Below are 24,318 nucleotides of genomic sequence, written 5' to 3' on the forward strand. Positions count from 1 at the left end.
TTCGGTCTGCATCGGAACTCAGACTGGATCTTGCATACAGCAGGAGAGCAACCAATGAAGCTATACTCCGGTCCCCAGGGTTACCTAAAGATGGCTTCGGAGAATAAGATGTGCTTCAAGACCCTGTAGAATCAGAAAGCCATCCAGCAGTCGATCGCTTAGATCGAAGATCGATCGAATTTTCCCTGAAGCTTCGACGAAAATCCGCACATGGCTAACCCAGGATGCTGGCAGTGAAGGATTTAAGTGCCGCGGGGTCAACAACTATCGAATGGCTAGGGGCGCCGGTTTCTTTAGTAAAGAGAAGCAGCTGCGAGCTGCAATATGCGAGCACACGAGCACACCCGACCGAGTCTACAGTGATTCCCTTAGGGCGCCGTTGCGGTGCAACCAACAACGGCCATGAGGGGCCGGATGTCCCATATCTACATATCCCAAGTACAGGACATGGAAGCTCCTGTATGAAGGGGGTGATGGTGGTGTGATGTCAAGGATGGATGATGTTGGATTGACAGTTGCTTTTGGCGTCAAAACTGGGGATGGAAAAAGGTGCCCCGCAGACGGATCGCCAGTGTGCGTCTTGGCGAAATCAACGTACGGCAAAGCCTCACACACACCCCCACAAAGTCAGAGACTCGGTGAGCAGCAGGTGGTGCGAGGGGCAAAGGCTAGGTCGGACGCGCGGAGCTAGCGGAAGCTTAGCCGACTGGCTTCAGTCGAGGCTGCTTGCGGTGAGGGCAGGTAGGGAAGGAAGCCACAAGTCATCTCACAGCTCGCTCGACGACCCTTGCGCCCTTCATGCTCGCTCGCTATCTGACAGCAGACACGGCAGAGATGGCCAGGTGAATTGTCAATTCTTTTTGCCTTCTCAGCTTCCGTTTGTCTTCCTCCTGCACTTCCTCCAACTCTGGTTCTCGACCCTTCCAGCCCTCGCAGAACAATACCCGCTTGCTGCTGTACGGCCACCTCTACATATAACACGCCCCTGCACCTGCTTCCACCCTGCATATCTGCCTCGTTTCTCGACCTCTGGCTGACGCCGTACGCCTGCAGACTCCAGGTTGCTTATCGACGACCATCCATTGTCAGCCCGCCGCGCATCGTACATCCCTATCGTGTCCCTGCGGAGCAAGTTCGGATCCCCGATTGCCGCGTCACGCTTTCAGGCATCGCATTGCCGCCCAGGGCACAAGCCCACATTCTCTCCAAAGCTTGGAGGTTGAGGATAATCTGGGGGAAACGGATAACAGTGGGTCACGGCCCTCCTGACGGTTATTTTTAATACTTGCACGGCCACTGCTGCTCGGCAACTCTGCGACCTCCTCTGTTCCGCAATCATCCCTTTCTCACCCGTGGCCGCCTGCTCCACCCTCAAAAGGCGGTCGCCGAAGTTGGTCGCTATCACCAATTGCCCCAATTGGCTTTCTGGCCGACAAGTCGCTAAATCCTTGATCGCCGGACGACGCGGCTCCACAATTGTCGACGTCACCGCCTGCCGGACCACACGTCGCTATCAGCTCAAACTCTGGTGTCTGTCGCAAGACTCACAGCGCCGTTTTGGACATACTGCCACAAGACTTGGCCATTTGACGTTCTATCCCCATCGCATCCTTCCGAAGGTCTGTTGGAGCATTGATACCCACTCCTGAACCCCTTTTACCCCGCCGCTTACGTCTTTTGAGCATGACTCTGACACCAATAGACAGCATTATATACCTTGGTTGCGCTCGAACCGCTTCCTACCCGACCAATTCGATTCCACTACTGTCATCTACCCTTCTCTCCTATCCCGCTTCCTACGGCACGCGGCTCCGCATACTCGGAAAGCAAACACACGACCAATCACACTAGGCAACACCGGCTCATAGCTTGGTTGCAATCAGCCTCGAAGTAAACAGAATCCGCATCCCGGTTTTACCCGAATACCTGCGCTTTGGAGCCGACTCAACGCCGAAGCCCGCGAGGGATACTTGTCGAAGTCTAGGTCATGCCCAGCTGGCTCGGCGACAAGGGAATTCCGTAGATGAGGCGTCACCCATTATTCTCCCTCTCGTACACAAGTTTTTGAAACATTAAAAAGCCGGCTACAGCTCGATTAGCAAAAAGTCGCAAACTTGGACTTGCTAGTGAGCATCGACTGAGGATCAGGTCATATCACGATGTCTGCGTCACCACCACAGAAGCGGCGCTTTTTGCCAGAACCTGTCGAGACGACAGTAAAATCATCTAGGAGATTTGCGCCGGATCCAATGGAAATAGCATCAGAGTCAAATGACAACCCCCCAGACAAGGAAGAAATGCCAACCAAGAGCACGCGAAAATTTGCGCCGGAGCCGGTGGAGACTACAACAAAAAGCTCCCGAAAATTTGCGCCTGACCCTGTGGAGACCACGACCAAGAGCTCCCGAAAATTCGCACCAGAACCTGTGGAAACGACCCAAAGATCGAGCCGCAAGTTCAATGTTGAACCCGTTGAGACGACTAAGAGCACGCGACGGTTCGCGCCGGAACCTGTTGAGACGACCGTCACAAGCAGCCGAGACAAGCCTAGCAGACGGTTCGCCCCACAGCCAATTAGCACCACCACGAGAAGTAACCGGAAAGGAAGTGCGGATACAGATGGTGGCGCTGCCAAGACCCGCGCGGACTCGTCTGGCTCCCAGGAATCTCCGCAAATCGACGACGCTACCCCGCGTCCTCGTCGGAAGTTCGCTCCTCAGCTTATCGAAATAGCGGCTCGTTCAAGAAAATCAGGCGATGACGGTCCCTGCATCCGTGAGGGAGACAGGACCGAGACAACGCCTGAGAGTGTGCGAAGCCCTGTCAGGCGGGGACGGCTTCCGCCGCCGGTGCCATTCAATACACCCGCTGTCTCGTTGGAACGAGTCCCTCAGTTGCTCGAGGCGCGTCGGCTTGGTATCCCCCTCAATCTGAAGCGTAGCGAGTCGGTCGGTAGCAACCGATCGCATTCCTTTAGAGTACCAGAACTGGACACCATAGAGTCATCAGAATCGGAAGAGGAAGGGCCACCATCGCTCTCAACATCTCCTTCGATTACTTCTGATTTGTCTGTCTCGTACAAGCATGCCACTCGCAGGAGGGAAAGTGTAGACGAGCGCTTTGCTGGCTTCATGTTGCAGATTGCAGCAGAGGCTGCTGAAAAGCAGATGAGGGAACAAGCCATGGCTGCCTTCCCTAACGATGATCACCATGAGCCGGTGTCCCATTTCATCGATGATGATGGGGAGGCCATTAGCGATGGGTCTGGCGAAATGAATCAGGAGCGGCGGGAATCCTTCACCAAGGTCAACTGGGAATTGTTGGCAATGCAGAAGCACCAAGAAGAAAAGAAACAACAAGAAAAGGAGCTGAAATCGCCTATTGCGGAACCTAACAAGAGCGCCTGGGGTGATCCGTGGGGCCTTTCTTCACCCAAGAGTCCGTGGGAGTCGGAGAAGAACCCACCCGATCCTTGGGGCGATCCGACAGCCACGCTGTTTGGCAACCAGAGAGGACGACCCGAGGATAGGGAGCTGACCCAGATGCATCGCGGTGCGAGACCTCCCATGCTTGGAGGTGATATCCATTTTCCTCGCTGCCGCTCACCGGAACCGGCTCGTTTTGATGTTACACAGGGTTCCGAGGCAATTCGGAACTCTATGTGCTACCTGACGCAGCAAAGCCAGAGCAACGAGCAGGAAGGTGGTCTCTGGAAGGGTTGCAACATATCTCGCAAGACTTCGCACACAAAAGAGCAAAGCAAAAAGCGTAGCAGAGAGCCAGAGCTAAAGCTCACCAAGGCACCATCTCTCTGGTCAAACCCGGGCAGCAGCCCACCTTCGAACGGTGGATTGTGGAGAGGCAGCTGCAAGGACACCGGTCTAAAGGCACCAAATCAACAAACCGGAATGCTCACGCCTCAGATCGAGATTGGTAATCCATTCGACAGTCCACCGCCAACACCAGCATACGCGCCTCCTTCACCTCCGCCTAGCAACCCCGACATATCTACTGTGCACGAAAAACTCACCGCACGGCAGGCCTTGGAGGAAGAATTTTCCGACGGCTTTGTCTCTCAGGTGTTCAACTACCTGTCGTTGGGCTACCCTTCGCTAGCACACAAGTACGATGAAGAGCTCAGCAAGATCAGCCGCATTCCTGTTTCAGAACTGAGGCAGGATGATGAGCTCGCGAAACCCAAAGGCTACGTCAGACTGGGTAGCGACAGAAACATTGATGTCAACGAGGATACAAGCGCACGCTGGCGGGCGCTCCGAGTCTACATCTTTGAGTGGGCCAAACAACAACCGAACATGGTGCCAGCAGACTTTGCTCTTGGTGGTTTCGGTGTTGCGGCCAGGAGGGGAAGTTGGGCCTGGTAAGAACACTGCAATCTGGTTCACTCGAGCACATGGTTTTGATGTTTGGCCAATGTTTTAAGATGGGGAACCAATTTGAGCACTTGATTTAATTGCTTTTTGATTTTCTTTCGTTGACTGGAAGCATAGCGAGTTTGGACACTCCTTACTATTGCATTGGTTCGGCGTTGTTATTTCTTCATTTTTACCCGTTTCTGCTTGCGCTGGGAAAAGTAAGCGTGGCGTCGGGTTTTCTTATTTCAGACAATGTGGCAGAGAAAGAGAGAGATGGATGTAGACATAGGGAAAGAGTGTTGATAGGTAGAAAGGGGATGTTTGTCTATCCATGCGAGATGTTCGATTGTTCTCAACGACAGGAATAGCATGGTTTCTGTTTCGAAACTTGTGTCAAAACCATTCATGCCGCGCTGAGAAGACCTCAAATGCAAAAAGGAGAGCCCCTATTGACGCAATATGGTTGCTCTGTCTCTGCAATTAAATTTATTTCCGAACGCGAAGATCAAACTTAAACAACAATTCAAATACCTCAATAGACTCTGTTCTAGACAAAGAGAAGACCGTTGGTAGCCGAGAGTCAGGAGCCTTAAAGGGTTATCGCGATACCCCGTGTGTCCGTGTGCAGACTCCCCGCTCAACATAATAGACAATAAGTTAGCGAGATAGTGATTATCGATTTGGCATCTTAGATCTATTGACATACTTAACTTCTTCCGGAAACCATTTAAACGCTGCCTACACTTAGTAGATTCCAATTTGAATAGATCATCGATCATGTGGGGAGACGATTAGGCCATAAGTATCCGTCAAAGTAGGTACATCTACGTATGAGGTGTTTGAGTGAGTATGATGCCGAATTAGCTCTTGTACGTCACGCTGCATATCTGAGGTCTTTACCTTGAGTATTTCGCGATGTGCATTAGAAAAATTTGCTCCGAGTATGCTTACTATTACTTTAGTTAACTGGTACTGTATAATAGAGCATGAATGCAGAGCAACATAGCAGATGAGTCTGCTCATAATGGAGTAATTGGGAGCTGAAGTTTGAGGTTGAAGTCTGGGCGCGATTCAATGGAAGGCAAAATGATTGGTACTATGACTCAGGCTCAGGCACGTGCATGACGCCACACCGCCCGTCAACTTCACTGCGGACTCCGACTTTCAACTCCCTGTATCCTTTCCCGTCGCAACAAGCAACCCCAACTAGTAGGCCTTTTGTTCCTGCATTTTGGTTGTCGCATACATCTACTGGGCTCGTAAAGCGATTCAGCATGGTCGAAATGTCCGAAGACAGCGAACTGCAAGCGAAGATTGCTGCCCTATCTGGTGAGCGGCAATGCCATCGACTGACGGCAAATGTTCTAACTCTTGGTTAAAGGCAGGATCAACCTTCATAAGCAAGGAGACAACAATTCCGGAGACCATTTCTATTACGAACCCCAAGCGTATCGTGGTACAACTCTAGCCGTTATCGCCGCCGCATTCCAACATTGTCTTACTTAAGAACCAGGTCGTGGTCGTGGTCGTGGAAGTGCAAACTGGGCACCGTATCGTGGTACCCCATACGGTTCCCCTCGTGGCCGTGGAGGCAGAGTTCACCACCGTTCCCTCGTGCTCAACAACAGCAAGGCCAGCCCCGCGGGGTCCAACTCTGCTCAGGGAAGCACGAGTCCTACGGAAGGCAGCACTGTAGCAGCTGCTCAGGTAACCGACGGATCAGGATGGATTGTCAAGCGTGACAGACATATGCAACTTATCAACCCCGCTATTTACGATCAGGTGGCCTTGCAACGGACCAAGGCCATGGAGCAGAGTGAAGAAGAACGTCGGCAACAGCGGGATATGAAGGAAAAGGCCAAGCTTACCAAGCACTTTCAAGGTGTGCATACGCCGCCTGGTCCAGTTCCCGCCGGTGTTTCGAGCGTCCCCTCCAGCCAACAAGCCTACGAGATGGATATAAATGGCATCCGCTTCCGCGTTGCCGACGGTGGCAGCAAACTCATCAGAGTGTCCGGTGAGTGGAGTACTACTGACCATATGGAATTCGCATATCTAAAGAATCTGTCAGACGACCCCAAAACCGCACGTGTAACTCCGAAACAGACGAAGGTTGGTGGTGTGGTGTTCTTGAGAAGCAAGAACGGCAACCTCTATCGGTCTGGACTTGTCAAGACTAAACAGTACGTGGTGGCGCCATATGTACTGCTCTATAGGCAGGCTAATCGCATGACAGGAAGAAAACTATCAAGATAAATGAACCTTGCCCAAGGTTCTCCACCACCGGTTGGCCATTTCCCTCCCGTTTCAAGGATATCAACGGCGCACCACGCCCGGTCATCCGGTTTGTACACCCAGTATCTCAACTAACAACTAGTACTAGGCACCTGTTCCAGAGGGCCCCAGTGTCGTTACGTCCATGATCCACACAAGGTCGCCATCTGCAAGGATTACTTGCTGAAGGGCAAATGCCCTCTTGGTGCTGCGTGCGATCTCTCTCACGATTCCACTGCGAACCGGGTCCCCGCTTGTCTGCATTTTCTTCGTGGCAATTGCACCAACGACAACTGCCGCTATGCTCACGTTCGAGTCAACCCTTCCGCCTCCGTGTGTCGCGCTTTTGCGGCTTATGGGTATTGCGAGAAGGGTGCTGAGTGTGCTGAGCGTCACGTCTTTGAGTGCCCTGATTATGCTAACCACGCAGTATGCCGCAACAAGAGGTGCCGCCTCCCGCATGTCGACCGGGCTGGACAGATCCGTAAGGCAACGGCAGCCCAGGCTTCCACGGCCGAGGAAGAAGATGGGTCTCCAGACCTGTCGAGCGATGAGGATTACGACGAGATCGACAGCGACGATGTGGATTCCGACGGGCTCGGCGAGGATGTTATTATGCAGGGCTCTGATGATCACGGCCATGAGCTTTCTCAGCAGAAAGACTTTATTGGATTCGGGTAAGTCACAGCTACGACCGAGAGACGACGATGCGATTGAAGCCGCATTCGGCAAGGTCGGGTGTGATTTTTTTTCTTTTGGTTCACGCGGTGCACGAGCGCAAGGTTTCACGGCCTCCGAGTCTGATACCCACCAACAAGGAAGGAGTTTGTAGATTTTATTGAGCGCAAGACAGCATAGCAATGAAAAAGGAGAGAGACTTAGCATGTTTGGACGAAGTGACATTTGACGGGCGAGTGACATCAGACGGTGGCCGTTTCGCAGCCGCGTCGCCCGAGCGCCTCCGCCATAAATAGCACGCACAGGGCGATCATGATGCACTGATGCGGGGGAGAATGAGGCGATCACCCGTCATTTGAGCAATTCTTGGATGGGGAGATCCTCCTTTTTGCCCTCAAACCCCAATTTCAGGCTTCGTACAGCCTTGTAGCTAATCAATAAGCGGCATTAAACGAGGTAATTAGCCAAGACAAAAGACTGGGGGCTGCGATTCAAGGAACCTGGCGCCCGCCCTGCGGCTGAGCCACTCTCTCTGCTGACCACAGCTCCGCGCGCGCCTATTCAACTTCTCGTTGGAGCCGCGCCGCCATTCGATGCATCCATTGTCCTCGCGCAAACGATACAAGTCCAACCTGCGCGCCAGCTGATCGCCGCCTTGTCCGAACCCATACCTCTGCCGCCACCATGACGCTGAAAGACTTGCTCAAGAAGAAGGACAAGATCAAGGCCGAAAGCGATGCGCAGCCGTCGTCGGCGCCTCTCAGCCCTCCCATGCCCGACGTTCCCTCGATCCAGTTCATGCGAACCACAACCACGAGCCAAGAGAGCATCGCGCCGCCCTTCTTCCCCGGCGATCAGAGACCGACCAGCCAACCTGACGAGAACAAGAAGCCGAAACACCTAAGCATATGGCGGCGACCCTCCTACAGAGGCGACACGCTCTCGCCCGACGACAGGCCCAAGAGCGCCAGGAGTGAGAAACGGCTATCAGAGCGCTTACACCTTGGGCAGCGCTCGCGATCGACCTCGAGCACCATCGAATTGCCCCAGGACCTGCCGGACATCCAGGTCAGCGTGGCGCGCAATCCGGAAGACGAAGCGGAATGGGAGAAGAGGGCGACTTTGTTGGCAAGAGGGACGTCGATACGACGACCGGGAATTGGGGCGATTGCGAATAATAGAGATGAACCTGCGAGAAGACCAGTGACTAGCCCGGCCAGTGGTAACACGGGTGGCGACGTACATTTTTCCCATGCGCAATTTTTATATCATAAAGACAGAAGTGCTGATTTTGAGCTGTCACAGGTTGACATACAGGAGGCCATCACCCTCCATGAAGCCGGAGGTACGTCAGTCCACACGGCGCGCGCGCGCCGCGACGAATACCCGCATGTCAATTTTAACGTACTGATTGGCATGTTTAGACCTGGAGAGGTCGACGGAGATGTTTTGCCGGTTGGCAGATCCAAACGGCGCCAATAACGCCCTGTGCCAGGTTCTTTACGGTCTCGCTTTGAGGTCAGTCACGCCAGCATGCTCAGCAAAGGCCATTCTAGATCACTGTTGAATTGCTCACATCAGTATCAGACATGGCTGGGGCTGCACGCCAGATCCAGAACAAGCCATAACATATCTCTCTTATGCTGCCTCAAACAGCGCAGAGGTCGAGTCACTGGCCCTCGCAGCCGGCATGAAGAAGGGAGGCGCCGCAAAGGGCGAGCTCGTCCTGGCCATCTTCGAGCTGGGCAACTGTTTCCGGCAGGGCTGGGGCGTGAAAAAGGATGCCGCAGCTGCGAGGCAATATTACGAGACGGCGGCCAACCTTGGCGATACAGATGCGATGAACGAAGCCGCATGGTGCTATGTGGAAGGCTTTGGCTGCAAGAAGGATAAAGTGAGTCACAGGTCGTCATCATAGGCGCATCTCCAGGCGACGCCTCGCACTCGAAGCAGTTGCGGCTGCGCAAGCCACAGGCCGTCATGATGGGCGAGACTGGGCTGAGCAGCACGCAGCCTCACTCTTTGGGCACCGTTAGAATAGCAGCGCTAACCGCAGCCAAACAAAACAGTTCAAGGCGGCTCAGTTTCTGCGCCTGGCGGAGGAGAAGGGGAACAAGACAATTGGCAACACATGGTAAGCAAGATCCCCCCCCCCCGTTTCTCTGCCGTCGCATCGTCCAATGTGCGCCGTTGGCGGCCGTTCCGGTTTCAACACCCTGAAGAGACCCTCCACCTCGTCGTCAGCTCGCTGCGCCACGCATCCAAAGGCCTCTGCTCGAAGATTCCGCTCCCGCTCCACGCGCCGGTCACGCTATGCGGGCGCCCCTAAGCCGGGAACCGGGAGGTTCACAAAGCTACTGCGAACCACGGGCGCCAGCTCCACTGATACCCGCAACGGCGTCACGCCCCTGCAGACCCTGCCTGAGATTTTTCCCGCGCTTCGCGAGCGAGGCCCGCTGAAGTGTCGTCATTATCTTCACGCTTGCAGCATCAAGAGTGGATCGAATCGCGGCCTCTCCCGAACGCCGAGCGAAACAAGCAGAGGGCGAGGGCAACAAGAAGAGACCACGGCGCGCGCAGCAATCCTAGCGCGTGTCAAGATCTGGCGTCGGCCCCGCATGCATTGGCTGACAGGCTCCTGCCAACCCGCTTTTGCTTGCTCGCTTAGCCATGGGGGACCACCCGGAGAAGAGGCACGGCTCGGCCCCCACCACCAAATCCGCAACCCCTCGCCATCTGCCCCGGCTGCTTGCCCGATCCGGCGCTGGCGTGCATACACGTGGCAGTGCATCTGTGGTGTGCCACTGCAACCACTCTGCATCTGGGTGTGCCATGGTGTTGGTCTGCTGAGATGGCTCTGACCCCCCCGGTCAATCTGCCTGCCCGCGCGTGAGAGAAAGAGAAGGCAAGGGCGAGCATGAGGGAGAGAGAGCGAGAGTGCCCTCACTGCCCCTTGTCGGCTTCCCACCGGACCGGATCGCACGATGACGGACAGACACCACTCGGCGGTGCTCAGTGCATTTACTCCAAACACCGGCAGGGTCGGATTTTCCCTCGCTGGTGGAGACGGGCCCTCTCTGCCTGCCCGTCTTTTTCCGTTCTCGGGCGAGCCTCCAGACCGGACGCGGAGAGAAAGCGCGGATCGGCAACTGACGAAACAAAGAGGAACGAGGGACAAGGGAAAAAAATTCAAGAAAATATCCCGTCCGTTCACGCCCGCCAACAGAACGCAAGCGCCACACGGGTATCTGAACCACTGGTGGCTGCTTGCTGCAGCCAGGCTCCAAAACGGCGCGCGATCGGCCTTTGTTTGACGACGATGGAGTGATGATCTCTTGCTAATTGCGTCTCATGTTTCTCTACTCTTGCAGGATCTGGAAGGACAAGTACAATCCGAAGCCGTAAACCCGCCGAGAGCCGCGTCTCGTCTCGTCTCGTCCCGCCTTTCGCCGCCCCCCCAAAAACACACAGCTACAAAACAAACAACAAACAACGACGACCAATGCAGCATGCTTGGCAAAGAAATAATTAAAGTTGGCGCGCCTGCCTGCCTGCTTACCTGCCTACCTAGTTGGTTTAGCTAGGCCAAACTAGCTAGCTAGCTAGCTAGACTAGACCAGACCAGTAGACTAGCCACCATAGTATCCGTAACCCGTACTACGCGCGCACGCACAGCACCTACCCAGCCCTGGTCGCAGTCGCACGCACTACTGCAAGAGGGCAGAGGTCTGAGGGACGACGAGACTTGCGACGGCCGCCGTAGCTAGCTAGCAGCCAAACCCACCAGTACCACCCACCACCCCCCGCTGCCCGTCTTGCGCGCCGCGCTCGCTGCACTGCGCCTCCGCGCTGACCACCACCACTCCTCTGTCCTCCTCGTCCACTCCACCCACGCACTCGCGCACGCACGCACGCACGCAGCGCACTTGGCCCTTCCGCTCGCAGGCTCACAGTCTCACCCTCTCACTCCCTCGCACTCCCTCTCCCCCGTGCCCCCGTGCCCCCGGTGCCCCGTGCCCGTCCCTCTTTCTCGTCCCGCCCGGCCGCCGCTCCCCGCGGGCCAGCCCGCCGCTGGTGCCTGTCTGGCATGGCTGTCTCTCGGCCGGCGGCGACGGCGCTTCTTCTCCCCCTCTGGCTCTGGCTCTGGCTCAGGCTGGGCTGGTCTAGTCCTCGGCTTCGTATTTCCCTTTTTTTTTTTTTTTTCCTTTTCCCTTTTTCGGTCTTGCTTTGGGGGTTTCTTTTAGTCGTTCTTATTTTGTTTTAGTTGTTGTTTTGGTTGGGGGGTTTTATTTAGCTCATAGGCTATATTGTTGCTGTTGCTGTGGGGTGGGTGGATGGCACGATGGATGGATGGATGGATGGATGGGTCCTGCTACCTAAGCCTGATGGCCCTCCTAACTGACTCCTTCCTCCCGTGTTGGTTGTGCTTGTGTGCCTTGCTTGCTTTCTCTGGCTTGCTCACTGGCTCATTGGGCGGTTGGGTTTAGGTACATAGGCCGTTTTAGGTATGTGCAGGGGGGAAGCAGAAGAAGGCGCAGGCAGGCAAGAATTCAGGAATGCGGCCGTGGCCGACTAGGTGGCTCTTTCCATCTTTCCATCTCTTCCTCTCTCACTCACTCTCTCTCACTTCGTCCCCCCTCTCTCTATCTCTCCGTGTCTACCTTGGTGCTAGTGCTGGTGTCCATACACAGCGCGGCTTTCCGCGCCACGCCCCCTTCTTTTCCTTTCACGCTTGTCGTGTGTGCCTGTGTTTGTCTCGCTCGAGCTTAGTTTGAATGGATTGATTGAGTTGGGTTGGGGGGGTAAGAACTAGGTAGGCACGAGGTGGTGACTGGTGATTGGTGATTGGTGAATGGCGATGCCTCCAACGTACCTACCTGCCTACGCAGGAGCGCGCACTCCAGATCCAGTGGGAGAACCTCACGCGAGTGTTGCGGCAGCAATGAGCAATAGCAATAGCAACAGCAGCAACAATTCCCCCCTCCCCTCTTTCTCTACAACATCACCTCTCTCCCCCTCCCCAGTACAATATGTAATATTATAGTAGTAGTTACGGGAGTTAGTAACTACACTAAACTGCGGATACACACGGCACAATAGTACATACAATAGTAAGCTGGTGATCGCTCTCTCTCTCTCTGGCGCCAGTAGTGGAGTCGCTTCATTCTCCAGTCTGCAGTCTCCAGTCCCCATAGTTAGTTGCGCAGCGCAGGCGTTTAGCCTACATATTGTACAATACCTACCCAGCTAGGCACATAGGCAGCTACGTTTCAAGCCGGTGGTTGGTTGGTTGGTTCGACCGCGTGCTCTCAGCCTCCTCTGCGCTCAAACGCTCGTCCCCGCGGGCTCTCACTCTCAGCCAGTGAGTGCGTGAGTGCCTGCAGGCATGCATACAGGGACGCCCACTCTTCGGCGCTCCCTCGTCGCCACTACTCGCCATGTGCTTGCTTGCTTGCTTGCGGGCGGGCGGGCGAGCTCGCTACTCGCGCGCATACGGCGGGCACTGGGCAGTGAGTGAGTGGGTGGGCCGATCCGGACGATATGCCCCGAAGGACGGAAGCAGCAGCATGGAGCAGCGCAGGACGACGAACGAACGAACGAACGAACGAGTGCGGCTCCCTGCCTCGTTGCGGCTACGCTACGCTACGCTACGCTAGCTAGCTAGCTAGCTAGGGAGCTGCGAGCTGCAGCGTGCAGGCACGCAGGCACGCAGCTTGCAACTGTGGAGAGCGGTGGTGGAGCCCTGACGAGGCTGATGCAAAAAGGGCGTGCACCCCGCGCACGCACGCACGCGCGCCGGGGCGGGGCAGCGAAAGCGTGGCGCGTGTGTGCGCCGCGCCATGAGGCTCGCGCGCGCCGACGTCTCGGGCTTGGCGGGCGCGCGGCTGTGGTCGTGGCCGTGGTTGGATTTGGTGTTTTTGTTGTTGTTGTTGTTGTTGCTGCTTGCTGCTGCGGACGGGCGGGCAGAGGAATCATGCCCGCCTGGCGCTTTGCTGCCCTGACCTGCCACGCCCTGCCCTGCCCTTGGCCGCGCACGCGCACCGCCGTTGGTTGTAAGTAGGAGTGTGTGTTCGGTGCCCGTCCGTGTGTTTCCCCCCTCCTCTGCCCTCTGCTTATCTTTGCGTGTCCGTTCGCTGAGGCTAGAGAGCGCAGAGCAAAGAGCTGCGCTGGGCAGAGCGCAAGAGCACGCCACGCCATGATGCCATCTCCATACTCTTGCGTGCGTGCGTGTGCCAGTGCGTGTTTGGCCTTGGTTCGGTGCCTACGCCGTGGGTAGGCGGGTAGGGCAGTCAAGGTGTAAGGAGTTGAAGACTAGAGAGCCAAGCCACCACCAACATTGAAGGAAGGGAAGGAGGAGGGCCAAGCCTCCCCTCCCCTCCCCGCCCCGCTCTCAACCTTTTCATCCGACTGTCTCTCTACTCCCTCTGTCTCTCTCTCTCTCCACTCCCCACCATCCCTGCCCTGCATGCGCTGCCACATGCCACCTGCCACCTGCCACCTGCCACATGCGTGCCTCAGCCCACCAAGCGCACTCGAGAACGCACTGCCCAGCCCGCTCTCCTTGCCCTCCGCTAGCCTAGCCCTACCAAACCCACTTCCAACCTGCCAGCCTGATTAATGCCGCCCCAGGCGCACCTACCCCCCTTACTCGCCCTACGCTACTGTAATAACGCGCCCCTCCATGCCTATACCACACTCTCTCCTACAAGGTACGTACAGGACAGCTACGCCCGCCCGCCCCTCGCGCACCCTTACGCGATTCGCCCTTCCGCCCGCTTGCCCACCCACCTTTTGCGCACCACCCGTCCCCCGTCCGTCCGTCCACTGTCTCGGTACTTCGTCCCATCCCATCTCACACACTGTGCCTAGGTACACACAAACCTGCTCACCCACAACCCACAACCCACTTGCAAAACGTACCCACTCAAACCCGCACGCACCGCGCCCCTCGCTGCGAACTCGGTAGTTCGTGCCTGCTTGCTTGCTTGCCTCGTGTCTCTGCCCTCCCCCAGCAAGCACGTAAGTACGTGGTAAAGCAGGTAACGAAACAGGCAGAACAGTAAGGGCGCGAGCAAGAGCGAGGCGTGCATGACGTGCGTGCGTCGTCTCACCCACCCTCTCACACCCACACACTTTCTCTCTCTCTCTCTCTCTCTCTCTCTCTCTCTCTCACATATGCCCATGCCCATTAGTTAAGCCAGTTAGCCAAGCACCCCATCAACCAACGCCATCAACAAGATCGGTCGGGAGCCCACCCGAACCACCTACCCTACCCTGCCCTGTCCTAGACACCCTAGACACCCTACCCCAGCCTAGGCTGGAACATGCTAGTGGTTACTACGTACTGGGTGGGTTTGACCGGTCAGGAGGATCCGGATCTGCAGCCGGCGTGCGTCCTGGCGTCCTGGCGTTTTTTGTCGTTCATTCATGCAACTTGCAACGGACAGGCGTGCGTGCGTGCGTATGTGTGTGTGTGTGTGTGTGTGTGTGTGTGTGTGTGTGTGTGTGTGTGTGTGTTTGATACCTACCTACCTACCAACCAACCAACCAAGCTTACTGCCATCGCCATCGTTGTCGTCGCCGTTGTTGCCCTTGCTACATACAGCCACCCCCCCCCATGCCCCTCCCCCATCCCGAACCCTGCCTCAGCTATTGCTATTGCTATTGTACAATATTGTAAGTCCCCATCTTAACGATTGATTCTCCATTCTTCATCATCAAGCGATACCGATACCGACCGATACCCGGCCAAACCCACCCACCCTGCACTCGCCATGAATCGGATCTGAGGTGCTCAGATCCCGCGAGCGAACGCTTCTTCCCCCTCAGTCCCCCCCAGGGTTCTATCCCTCCCTCAATACATTGCTTGCTTGCTTGTCTCAATACTTCCCCTCTCCTCCTCCTCCTCCTCCACACAGTCACAGGTAAGTCAGTCACAGTCAATCACAGTCAATCAATACCCTACCCTACCCTACCCCAGCAGCGACCAAAGGACCAAAGCCGCCGGTCTCGCTCGCTCGCTTCCTTGCCCATCCATCTCGGCATTTGTACAATAACCATTTCGCTTGACGTGCTTGCCTTGCCGCCGGGAGGGGACCCGTGCCGCTCGCTCGCTCGCTAGCCAAGCAACCAAGACAAGCTGGATCGCGCGAGCGTGAGTGATTGTCCCGACTGCTGCTCGCTCCAATGAGGGGTAGCGTAGATACGAACCGAACCCTAGATAGATAGTCAGACTATCATTGCAACATAAATGTCATGGCACGGCACAGCAAAGCACAGCACGTCAAGTCACAGTGATAAACAGTGGCGCAGCTTCTTTGTCTTGTCATTGCTTTCGTCTCTTCGCCTGCTCATGTCCTTTTCCGATGAGGAAAAAAGGACCGAGGGCGCGAGATGGGAAAACAGAAAAAATGAGTGTTCCAATTTTGCAGCTGCAACAAAAGGATGCATGCGCGTGTGTGTTGTGGTGTTCTCCAGCGCTGACACCCCCCTCGTCTCGAGGGCATCGCGATTACATACAGGAGGAAAAAGACAACAAACGGAACAGGGGGTAAAAAATTTCTCATGAAAAAAAAAAAAAAAAAAAAAAAAAAAAAAAAAAAAAATAGCCGCCGCTTGCCTGCGGGGCACGTGGCACTCCGCGCAGCGCGAGCGACCAGTACAAAGATGCAGAAAAGGAAAAAGAGCAGTCAACCCATGACCCAGCCATCATCACCATCGCGATCGTTCTTTCGTGTCACATGTCCCATTCCTACATAACCCGTCGTGATATCTTGCCTCGGAAAAAAGGAAAAATCGGAAAAACATGAAAAGGGAAAATTTGTTGAGACTTGCAGGAAAATGCTGAGGAAATGTCGGATAACCAAGGAAATCAGACACAAGAAAAGTCAAAAAGTCAAGTCGCTCGCCACGCTCTGCTGTAAACACCAAACGATCAAGGGAATATTCGTGTGAAAAATCAAAAGCGAAAGATCAAGACAAAATGAGAAGCATGGCGCTCCATGTCGCGTTTGCCGCGGGGAGCGCCATGGCATGTATGTGCCTCATCATGGCCGGCCATGCGAAGCGACTTCGCTCCGTGAGAGCGTGGCGTGATGATGATGCGATGCGATTCGCTAGAAAGAGAAGCCCTCCGATGCAGACTGGTTGTACAAGCGAGCATCCGAGAGATGCCGGAGCGTCATAGACAATCTTCTGTAGATTCGCCCTCTTCGTCGTGAGCGTCGACGTCGTGTGGGGTCGCTAAGTGGATCTTCACACGTTGACCTCGCTCTTGACGCTGCCGGGACTGCTGACCGACGCGGCAATGCTGCTGCTCTCCTCGACCATCCGCTTGAACTCGCGGACGACCTCGGTCGGGATCTTGTCCCAGAGCAGGCTGCGCGTGTACACGTCGGCGGCCGACTCGCCCTTGTTGTCGTTGCGCATGGCAGCCAACGTCTCGGCGAGATTGCGGCGGTGCGACGGCGTCGAGGGCGCAGAAGAGTCGTCGCTGCCGGCAGTGTACGGACGACGGCCAAAGTCGGTCGACGTCAGGCTGTTGTACTGGGAAGCAGTCATGGAGAAGGCCTGCTCGGCCTCTTGCTCCTTGGTCGGCGCAGTGAGCTGAGCCAGGGCGTCGAAAGCAGAAGCGCCATTGCTGGCAGACATGGAAGCAAACTCGGCGCCAGACAGGGTCGGCTTGGGCCAGAAGGAGCCCGAGGCAGTGGGCTCGAGAGCAGTCTCGACGCGGTTGGCGATGAGGCTCTGAGCCGACTGAGCCGAGGGCGCGACGCCGGCATCCTTGAAGATGCTGTTGAGCACGTCGGCAGAGGCCGCGCGGACGTCCTCGGGCATGCGAGGCAGGCCAGGGGCAGAGCCCGAGTTGCTGGCGACAAAAGCACCGCACAGCAGAAGCATAAGAAGCAGGCCAGAGGCAACGGGCTTGTCCTCGGAATCCTTCTTCCGAGAGACGGCCGAGGTCTCGGCGGGTTGCTGCTGCTGCTGCGGCGTGTTCTCGTCCATGCAGAAGTCGTTGTAGATGTAGCTGTCCCACTCGTTGTTGCCCATGTTGAGGTTGTCCATGTCGTTGGCAAAGTCGGTGAAGGTGGAGCTGGGGACGGCGGCCATGGAAGGGCTGCCACTCTCCAGCTTCTCGGCGAGGACCGAGACCTTCTTGCGAAGCTCACCGGTCTCGAGCGTGTGACTCCGGACCATCTCCTCCTTCTCCCACTGGAGGGTCTCGATGATCTGCTGGGTCTCGAGCTGCTGGCGATGCCACTGCTCCTTCTCGTGCATGTGCGCCTCAGCCTGCAGCCTCATCTGCTGGAGGTCGTCCTCCAGCTGCATGACACGCTCGGTCCACACCTTCTTCTCCTCTTCCAACTCTTCGGTGTGCTTCTTCTTGCGTTGCCGCGAGTCAAGACTGCTATCATGTTAGCAAGGGACTGGGGAAAGTAAGAGTGATAGGACCAAATTGGCAGTGAGGACCAAATGACCAAAAGGATGGGAGGGAGTCGTACGCGGCCTGTCTGTTCCTGAGTAGTCGCTTCTGCTGCTTCAGCTCCTTGATCTCATCCTCGTTGCTGGACTGAGCGATGAGCTGGTCGATGTTGAGGAGACTCCTCTCGGCGGGGATCTCGAAGCGGGCGTTCTTCTTCCTGATGCCATCGCGGCGGGGGAAAGGGGAGTAGCTCCTGGGCGGGGTGTTGGGCCTCATGCGCTTGTTGAGAGGCCTCGACTCCATCTCCTGGGCGGCCATGGCCATCCACTCCTTGTTGGAGTGGGGCGAAGGGGGGTTGCCCGACTGGCTCGAGGGGAAGACGGAAGCAGGCCTGACGTTGACGGGGAGGGAGTAGGCAGAGGGTTCACTGGAGCCGACGGCCAGGTAATTTGACTCGTAACCGTTGTCGAAGAAGGTGGAGTTGGGGGTGCGGACGTCGTTGGAGTCCTCGTCGATGGGCCACGACTGACCGTAGGTAGCAGGAACCTGCTGCTGGGCACCGAGACGCATGTAAGGGTTGTTGTTGCCCTGGAAGAAGGGGTTCGTCGACACGTTGCGGTCGACAAAGGCGGGCGTGGAGAAGTCCGGGTCGAAGAGGTTGGTGGCCTCCGGGGAGAAGATGCCGACCTGCGAGTTGGTGGGGGACATGATGGTCGACGTCTCCAGCAACGAGTCGTTGGTGAAGTCGTCAAAGTAGGTCTGAGGCTTGGAGTCTTGGCTCAAGCTGGAGGCAGGGCGGTGGAAGTCCATGTGGTGATGGGCAAGGGCGGCCATGGGCGGTGGTGGAGGATAGGTACTTGTACTAGAGTACCGGTGTGGGCGCAGATCTGGCGGTGAGGGATGCTCGATTCGGCAATCGCGGGCGCTCGGATGTGGATCGGTAGGAGCGGGTGGAGGCGCGCGGGCGTTTGCTGCGTGGGCGATGCTCGGTCGCCGGATTTTCGCAGCCTTTGGGAATAAGGGAAAGGAGCAGAGGAGAAGAGGGTGGCGAAGGCGAGGGTTGGTCGATGGATGAGCGGCCGGAGGGTGCGCTCTATGTACTGCCGTGAGTGCACAGGTGGGGGGGGGGTGTGGAAGGGTTGTCTGCCATGACCAGGTCTGCTGCACCACGATTCGGCGCCTCATACGGCCTGGGCAGCACCGCATGCACCTGGCGCGCACCCTGTCGCTGGTTGGTGGAGCATGGTCGGACGCTGGGACCATGGGCCCGTCGCCAGGCGCGCCAGACATGGCATGACCAGTGTGACCAAAGTAGTGTCCGGCGGTTCTTTTTTTTTTTTTACCTCTGAGCTTCACACAGGTCTCTTCACCGACAACCGCGAGCGAGCATCCTCCGCACAACGCGCCATCCCCAACCGCCTGCAGATCCGAACAGATCGTGATCATCATGTGCCGCAAGCCTTTCCCCATGTCTCCCGTCCCAACCAAAATATACACAAATAGTATCAAACCCAGAATCCGCGGCCCGTTTCAAACAGGCTTCCTCCCTTCCTCTCAGTCACCGCTCCCGCACTAGACGCTTCCCTCAGCCCAACATCCGGCCTCAGCCGCGTGACCAGTGCGCGCTTCGGAGATTCCAAAGGACTTCTAGGGGCCTTCTGGAAGACTGCAAAGGTTATTTTGGCTTTTTTTTTTGCACGGTGCTACTCGGTAGAGCCGCGAGAGTGCGTCATTCATCGCGAGCACTGTCTCCCATGCGCTCTCACGACAAGGGATTACGCAACCGCGGGTGCAGCAGTCTGGACGCGCCTGCCGCATCCGAGCTGCTTCGGACTTCAGGCTTGCCTTCCTGTTTGTTGCCTGCCGTGTAACCACACCTGCTGATGCGTCTGGCATGGGCTGGGATGTGCCTCCCGCTTCCGCCAGCCAGTCGATCCCGCGCCTTCCCTTTCGTCTCCGCATGGCAAATTGAAGCCCAACCATCGAGGCTGCATGTCACGTGTGTTTGAACTGCCACAGCGCCAAAGAGATTCTGCACCTCCTTTGACCCCGAGCACTGCCTCATTTTTTGCTTTTATCCTGTCGTCATTGCATTGAATCTTTCTCAAGTTTCCTCTCTCTCCTCTCATTCTTCAAGGCGCGCGAGAGGGAGCGGGCTGGTCTCACACGCAGCGCTATCAGACGATTGCTTATGGTCACGCTCCCCTCCGCCCGGCTATTGTAGTCGCTGTGTTCCGCCATTGGCCGGCAACGCCATCACTGGGACATGCCCCTTCAGGGGCTTTTCGGCGAGCACGACAGGCTCAAAGTTATCCCGGGTGCCACTGGCTGGAGAGGAGTTCACAAGATAAGACGGCCATGTTTTCCTTACCGTTTCTGATCTCCATCTCTATGCCCTCCGAGCGTGTTGCGCGTTTCCGTCTACCCGTGTAGGCCACCCGACCCGCCGTTTCCAGGCCAGGAATACGTCCTGCCGCGCGTTCACTCGAGACGAGGAAGCCGATTGCGCCCGTTTACAGCCGTAGAGGCGACAGTTGGATAGTGACACGCCCAGAGCACAAACCCCTCTCACAAATGTACAGTCGCAGTGCCCCAATAAATCCCCATGGACCATACAAGCAGCCTCGCGCTCCTTTCCCAAGCCCAAGAAACCTTCCGAACCCTCCCAAACAGACACCTCGTGGCGCATCGCGGATCAACCGCATCCCCGGGTGTCGTCTGACAGGGATTCCCCCCGCCCTCCCAACTTCGCTCGCAACACCACCAATCCGGCGCCGCGACACCACAGGATACCACAGCACCCCACCATCGCACACGCGCGCGCCCACCGCAGCGCCGCCGCCGCCCTCGTTGCACGGCAGTCTGCTCGTTCATTTGGAATCCGTGGCGCCGCGCTAGCTTGTTGGGGGCATCGCGTTGTACATCCCGTGCGGAGACCAGTACCTCTCTCCCCGCGTCGGTACCCGTAGCGCTGTCTTGATGTTCTAGATATTGCTTTATATAGACACGGGTGGAATAGTAGGAGCTTGTGCGTAGGTGCGTATATGTGTGTGTGCTAGTGTTAGTGCTAGTGTGGGCAGTGTTATGTAGAGTTAAGGGGTCAGGGCGAATACGAAACAATGGAACAATAGGCAGCCAAATTATTGGGGGAAGAAGTCGATATATTGAGAAAGCTGTGTGACTACAAAATATGTACAGTATTTGGTATTGCAGTGACCAGGACAACATTGCAATTGAAACTCCAACATTGACGACGTCGAGGGATACAGCCAAGCCTGATATAAAGTTTGGAGTCTGAAAGAAAACAGTTAGGTTTAGACGAGCGTACATTAACCTTGCAAAAGCAACGACAGGGAAGCCAACAGATCCCACGCAAGATAAATTAACGTACATAAAAGTGAGCTATCATATAGAAAAAGAAGAAAGCATTCCCAAGGGTATATAAAGAAACAACTCTAATGTCGCCTCCTCCCGTCCTAGTTACCAAAACACCAGATTTAGTCTATCCAACAGTTTACACAAAAACTCCATCCCGCAAATGGAATCGACGGCCTTCAACTGGCCCAGCCAAGCGAAATCACTTTTTTCTGCCTTTGGTCGAGGCATTGCGTTCTCCGTCCACCTGCACAACGACACCGCAAAAGTACCTCGCCACTCTAACCAGCCGTCCAACACGCCACAATTCACACCTCCACCATAGATAGAGACCACTCTCACCCCATTCCATCCCAATCCATCCCAACCCAACCTACAATCCCCAGAAAACCCACACTCTCTTCCCCTCCCCTCCCCCTCACCCACATCAGCCCCATCAGACCCCCAACCCCCAAGATCAGCGCGCGCCGTCCCGCCGCCGCACGCACGCACGCACACACGCACACACGCACACACGGAAAAACAAAAAGAAAAAGGAAAGGCGCAGAAAAAGGAGCCCCAAGACCCAAGAGCCCAACCCCAGGCCACCCACCCAGATCGGCGCGCGCGCGCGCCCTGCCGCGCCGTCGCCAGCCTACTGCGGCCTAGCGCGCCAGTCCGCCCCGTCGCGACGGCCCTACGTGCGCCCGAGTCATGCCATGGAATGGCGCGCGCGTGATGCCCGCCCTACCTCGAGTATTCATTGTGCTGCGCCGGGCCGGCGGGCGGGAGACGCGAGCGGGTGGGCGGATGGATGGGTGCGTGCGTGTGTGCGGCGGGTGGCTGGGTGGTTATTGGCGGCGCTTGTGTTGCCTGTCTGTGTCTGGCTGGCTGGCTGGCTGGCTGAGAAGGTTGCTAGCTAGTTAGAGCAAGGGAGGATAGAAGGGGAGGATGGGAGCTAGAAGAGGAATGGGCAGATGCGTACAGGTAGGTAGACTGCGGGTGCGGGGACAGAAGCGAGACAGACGGACAGACGAACGGACAGGCACACGCGTGCGGCACAAGCATTGGGCGGGCAGAAACACCCGGGATCGAAGAGGAAGGGGGCGCCATGAAACCGGCCCGCTAGGTTGGTTGGTAGTAAGGGAAGTGAGCGCGGTGCCACGACCATGGGATTGCGCCGGCGTCGTCATTATCGTTGTCGCGCGTGAGCGCGTGCTTTCTATTGCTGCTGCTTGCTGCTGTCGCTGCCGCTGCTCCTGCTTGCTTGCGCAGCGCTAGCACGTCTCCAGCACCTTGGTCAACAGGCTGCCGAGCGGATTGAGCGCCGGCGCCGGCGCCGAGCCCTGGCCCTCCTTCCCCTCCTCCGCTGTGAAGATGCGCTTGGGGATCTCAAACTCGACGACGGGCGTCTTCTTCAGCTCCTTGTGGAGCTCGGCCTCAATCAGCTGCGCGCGCGAGTGTGGTTAGCAATGTTAACAAAGACAAGTTGGGCCGCGTGAACGAGCGGTGGTAGTGGTGAGCTTACCCCATTGTACGAGTGGTCTAGGAAGTCCTCGAGGTTGTACGAGCGCTTGGTGAACTGCTCCGAGATAATCTTGGCCAGCGTCGCGACGTTGGGGTGGTAGTGCGACTGCAGTGTCTCAATCTCCCAGAGACAGCTCTCAATGGCGTCCGTCTCCATGGGATCTTCCTCGTCCATGTTGAACGGGTCATCCATGCCCTCCTCCTCAATCTTCTCCTTCAGCGCCCTGTCGCGGGTTACCCGGTGTATCATAAAAGTGCAGGCCGGGTGCTTCATGAGCATGTTGTACACCCACGGCACGACCACAACGATGCCGGCCGGCGGGCCGTGCAGTGCTAGTCTTGACAGACGCTTGATGAAGCTCGCCACGAGCGCGGCAGGCAAATGAGTGGAGGACATGAACTCATCCAACAGACGGAAGAATCGCGACCTGTGTTTCGAATGCAACAGGCCGGCGTCAAGAAGAGAGTACAGCTTCTGGTAGAAAGAAGGGTAGTCGAGGTTTTTCTCCCGGATTAGGAAGAAGAGCCCTGACAAAGCCAGCAGAGAGCTCGCACCGCCAACATTGTACGAATCGGTCAGGAAGTCCATCAGCATCTCAACCTTGGAGAACCATGGAGTGACTTTCTGCGTCATGATGCTCAGCACTTCCTTGCGCTGCTCCTTGTTAAGCCCAGATCGCAGCAATGCCAACCAAGCATCCTGCCCCTGTCTTTTATGTGTTGAAACAGAGTATAATGGGTGCTTTGGATGTTCCGGGGCTTGACCATACCAGTCCTCCAGCTCGTCTTTGGATTCGGGTACACCTTCAATCGCCGAGAGCATTGTGAGACTGTTGGCTACGACTATCTCCTGCTCCGCGGGGGAAACAGTGTCTTTCAAGCAAGCACTATTGCCGTCAGTTCAAGCCGTCTATAATTGGGCCGGAACACTTACGCAATGGCTTGGAAACCATAGAACCTGACATCGTCGTACTCTTCGACGAAGTTCTCCACAAACTCCTCCCGCAATCCTTCAGCTTCCGTCGAGGTCAGCAGGGCAGCCACGAGCTTGAAGAACAGGCCCTGTTTCCATGCCTGATCGCTCTGCACTTTCTGGTTTGTGACCTCCTCCTTCACCAGGCGCATGGCCAGGGTCAAGGCAGTGCTCTGCTTGACCGGGTCGTCGCTTTGTAGCAGGCGCAAAAGCACGTCTGCATACTCCTGATATCTCTCCTTCAACCATTGTATGATAATAACCTCCGGCTCCGGTGTGCCCTTGCTCTTGTTCATGCTGCCAGCAGCCCTGAGCCTGCTAAACACCCTGCATAGTGCCACGGTGGCGAGAATCTGGGACTCGGCTGCCTCATCCTCCTTGACAATGGTAATGAGGGCTGCGATATTGTTGTAGTGCCGCCGGGACTCGAGGATCTGGCTCTCCAGCAGCAGAATGCGTGCCTGCTCGTCGTCGCCGCTGTCGGGCTTCGTTTTGCTTTTGGACTTGGACTTTTTCTCGGGCGCGGCCTTTGCCGCCACGCGCTTCCTCTTCTGGCCTGCGAGAGCGTCTGGAGCCATGTAGGGCATCTTGGTGATCTGCTGGCGCAAACCATGGTCGTCGCGACATCAAAAAAGTAGCGGCGCACCTTAGTCAGCCGTGACGCCAAGCTTTGCACCTCGAAGTTGCCGACGAGCTCCTCTCCGCAACGTCAAGCG

The 24,318-nt window shown here is 56.4% G+C and overlaps 9 protein-coding genes across 9 annotated transcripts; 4 read left to right on the forward strand and 5 right to left on the reverse strand.

Annotated features, from left to right (window-relative positions):
* The first annotated feature begins 1,716 nt into the window (after positions 1–1,716).
* On the forward strand, positions 1,717–4,736 carry K452DRAFT_282912 (uncharacterized protein). Its single transcript, XM_033539670.1, has one exon. The coding sequence runs from the start codon at positions 2,160–2,162 to the stop codon at positions 4,380–4,382; it is 2,223 nt and encodes a 740-aa protein (XP_033402434.1). The 5' UTR covers positions 1,717–2,159; the 3' UTR covers positions 4,383–4,736.
* An 825-nt stretch (positions 4,737–5,561) lies between these two features.
* Positions 5,562–7,526, forward strand: K452DRAFT_262792 (uncharacterized protein). The gene is made up of 6 exons (XM_033538619.1): positions 5,562–5,702; positions 5,755–5,829; positions 5,887–6,390; positions 6,445–6,556; positions 6,610–6,659; positions 6,757–7,526. Exons 1-6 carry the CDS (start codon positions 5,648–5,650, stop codon positions 7,326–7,328), a joined length of 1,368 nt encoding a protein of 455 aa, XP_033402435.1. The 5' UTR covers positions 5,562–5,647; the 3' UTR covers positions 7,329–7,526.
* A 483-nt stretch (positions 7,527–8,009) lies between these two features.
* Positions 8,010–9,463, forward strand: K452DRAFT_294275 (uncharacterized protein; the record flags this gene model as incomplete). Its single annotated transcript, XM_033541680.1, has 5 exons — positions 8,010–8,564; positions 8,631–8,670; positions 8,750–8,843; positions 8,913–9,219; positions 9,395–9,463. The coding sequence occupies 5 exons, from the start codon at positions 8,010–8,012 to the stop codon at positions 9,461–9,463; spliced, it is 1,065 nt and encodes a 354-aa protein (XP_033402436.1).
* A 3,215-nt stretch (positions 9,464–12,678) lies between these two features.
* K452DRAFT_69852 (uncharacterized protein) lies at positions 12,679–13,709 on the reverse strand. Its single transcript, XM_033547043.1, has one exon. It carries the CDS (start codon positions 13,521–13,523, stop codon positions 12,987–12,989), a length of 537 nt encoding a protein of 178 aa, XP_033402437.1. The 5' UTR covers positions 13,524–13,709; the 3' UTR covers positions 12,679–12,986.
* Positions 13,710–14,040: 331 nt separating this feature from the next.
* K452DRAFT_69977 (uncharacterized protein) lies at positions 14,041–14,631 on the reverse strand. The gene has a single exon (XM_033547044.1). The coding sequence runs from the start codon at positions 14,513–14,515 to the stop codon at positions 14,192–14,194; it is 324 nt and encodes a 107-aa protein (XP_033402438.1). The 5' UTR covers positions 14,516–14,631; the 3' UTR covers positions 14,041–14,191.
* Positions 14,632–15,332: 701 nt separating this feature from the next.
* On the forward strand, positions 15,333–15,931 carry K452DRAFT_282920 (uncharacterized protein). The gene has a single exon (XM_033539671.1). The coding sequence runs from the start codon at positions 15,577–15,579 to the stop codon at positions 15,892–15,894; it is 318 nt and encodes a 105-aa protein (XP_033402439.1). The 5' UTR covers positions 15,333–15,576; the 3' UTR covers positions 15,895–15,931.
* A 158-nt stretch (positions 15,932–16,089) lies between these two features.
* On the reverse strand, positions 16,090–19,038 carry K452DRAFT_336944 (uncharacterized protein; the record flags this gene model as incomplete). The annotated part of the gene is made up of 3 exons (XM_033545251.1): positions 16,090–17,730; positions 17,828–18,841; positions 18,959–19,038. The coding sequence occupies 3 exons, from the start codon at positions 19,036–19,038 to the stop codon at positions 16,581–16,583; spliced, it is 2,244 nt and encodes a 747-aa protein (XP_033402440.1). The 3' UTR covers positions 16,090–16,580.
* Positions 19,039–20,023: 985 nt separating this feature from the next.
* On the reverse strand, positions 20,024–21,597 carry K452DRAFT_70009 (uncharacterized protein). The gene has a single exon (XM_033547045.1). It carries the CDS (start codon positions 21,139–21,141, stop codon positions 20,317–20,319), a length of 825 nt encoding a protein of 274 aa, XP_033402441.1. The 5' UTR covers positions 21,142–21,597; the 3' UTR covers positions 20,024–20,316.
* Positions 21,598–22,379: 782 nt separating this feature from the next.
* On the reverse strand, positions 22,380–24,180 carry K452DRAFT_218400 (uncharacterized protein; the record flags this gene model as incomplete). The annotated part of the gene is made up of 3 exons (XM_033536356.1): positions 22,380–22,550; positions 22,631–23,516; positions 23,564–24,180. The coding sequence occupies 3 exons, from the start codon at positions 24,178–24,180 to the stop codon at positions 22,380–22,382; spliced, it is 1,674 nt and encodes a 557-aa protein (XP_033402442.1).
* Between the last annotated feature and the right edge of the window lie 138 nt (positions 24,181–24,318).

This window comes from Aplosporella prunicola (genome assembly GCF_010093885.1).
Source record: "Aplosporella prunicola CBS 121167 unplaced genomic scaffold K452scaffold_2, whole genome shotgun sequence".
Taxonomy (NCBI): domain Eukaryota; kingdom Fungi; phylum Ascomycota; class Dothideomycetes; order Botryosphaeriales; family Aplosporellaceae; genus Aplosporella; species Aplosporella prunicola.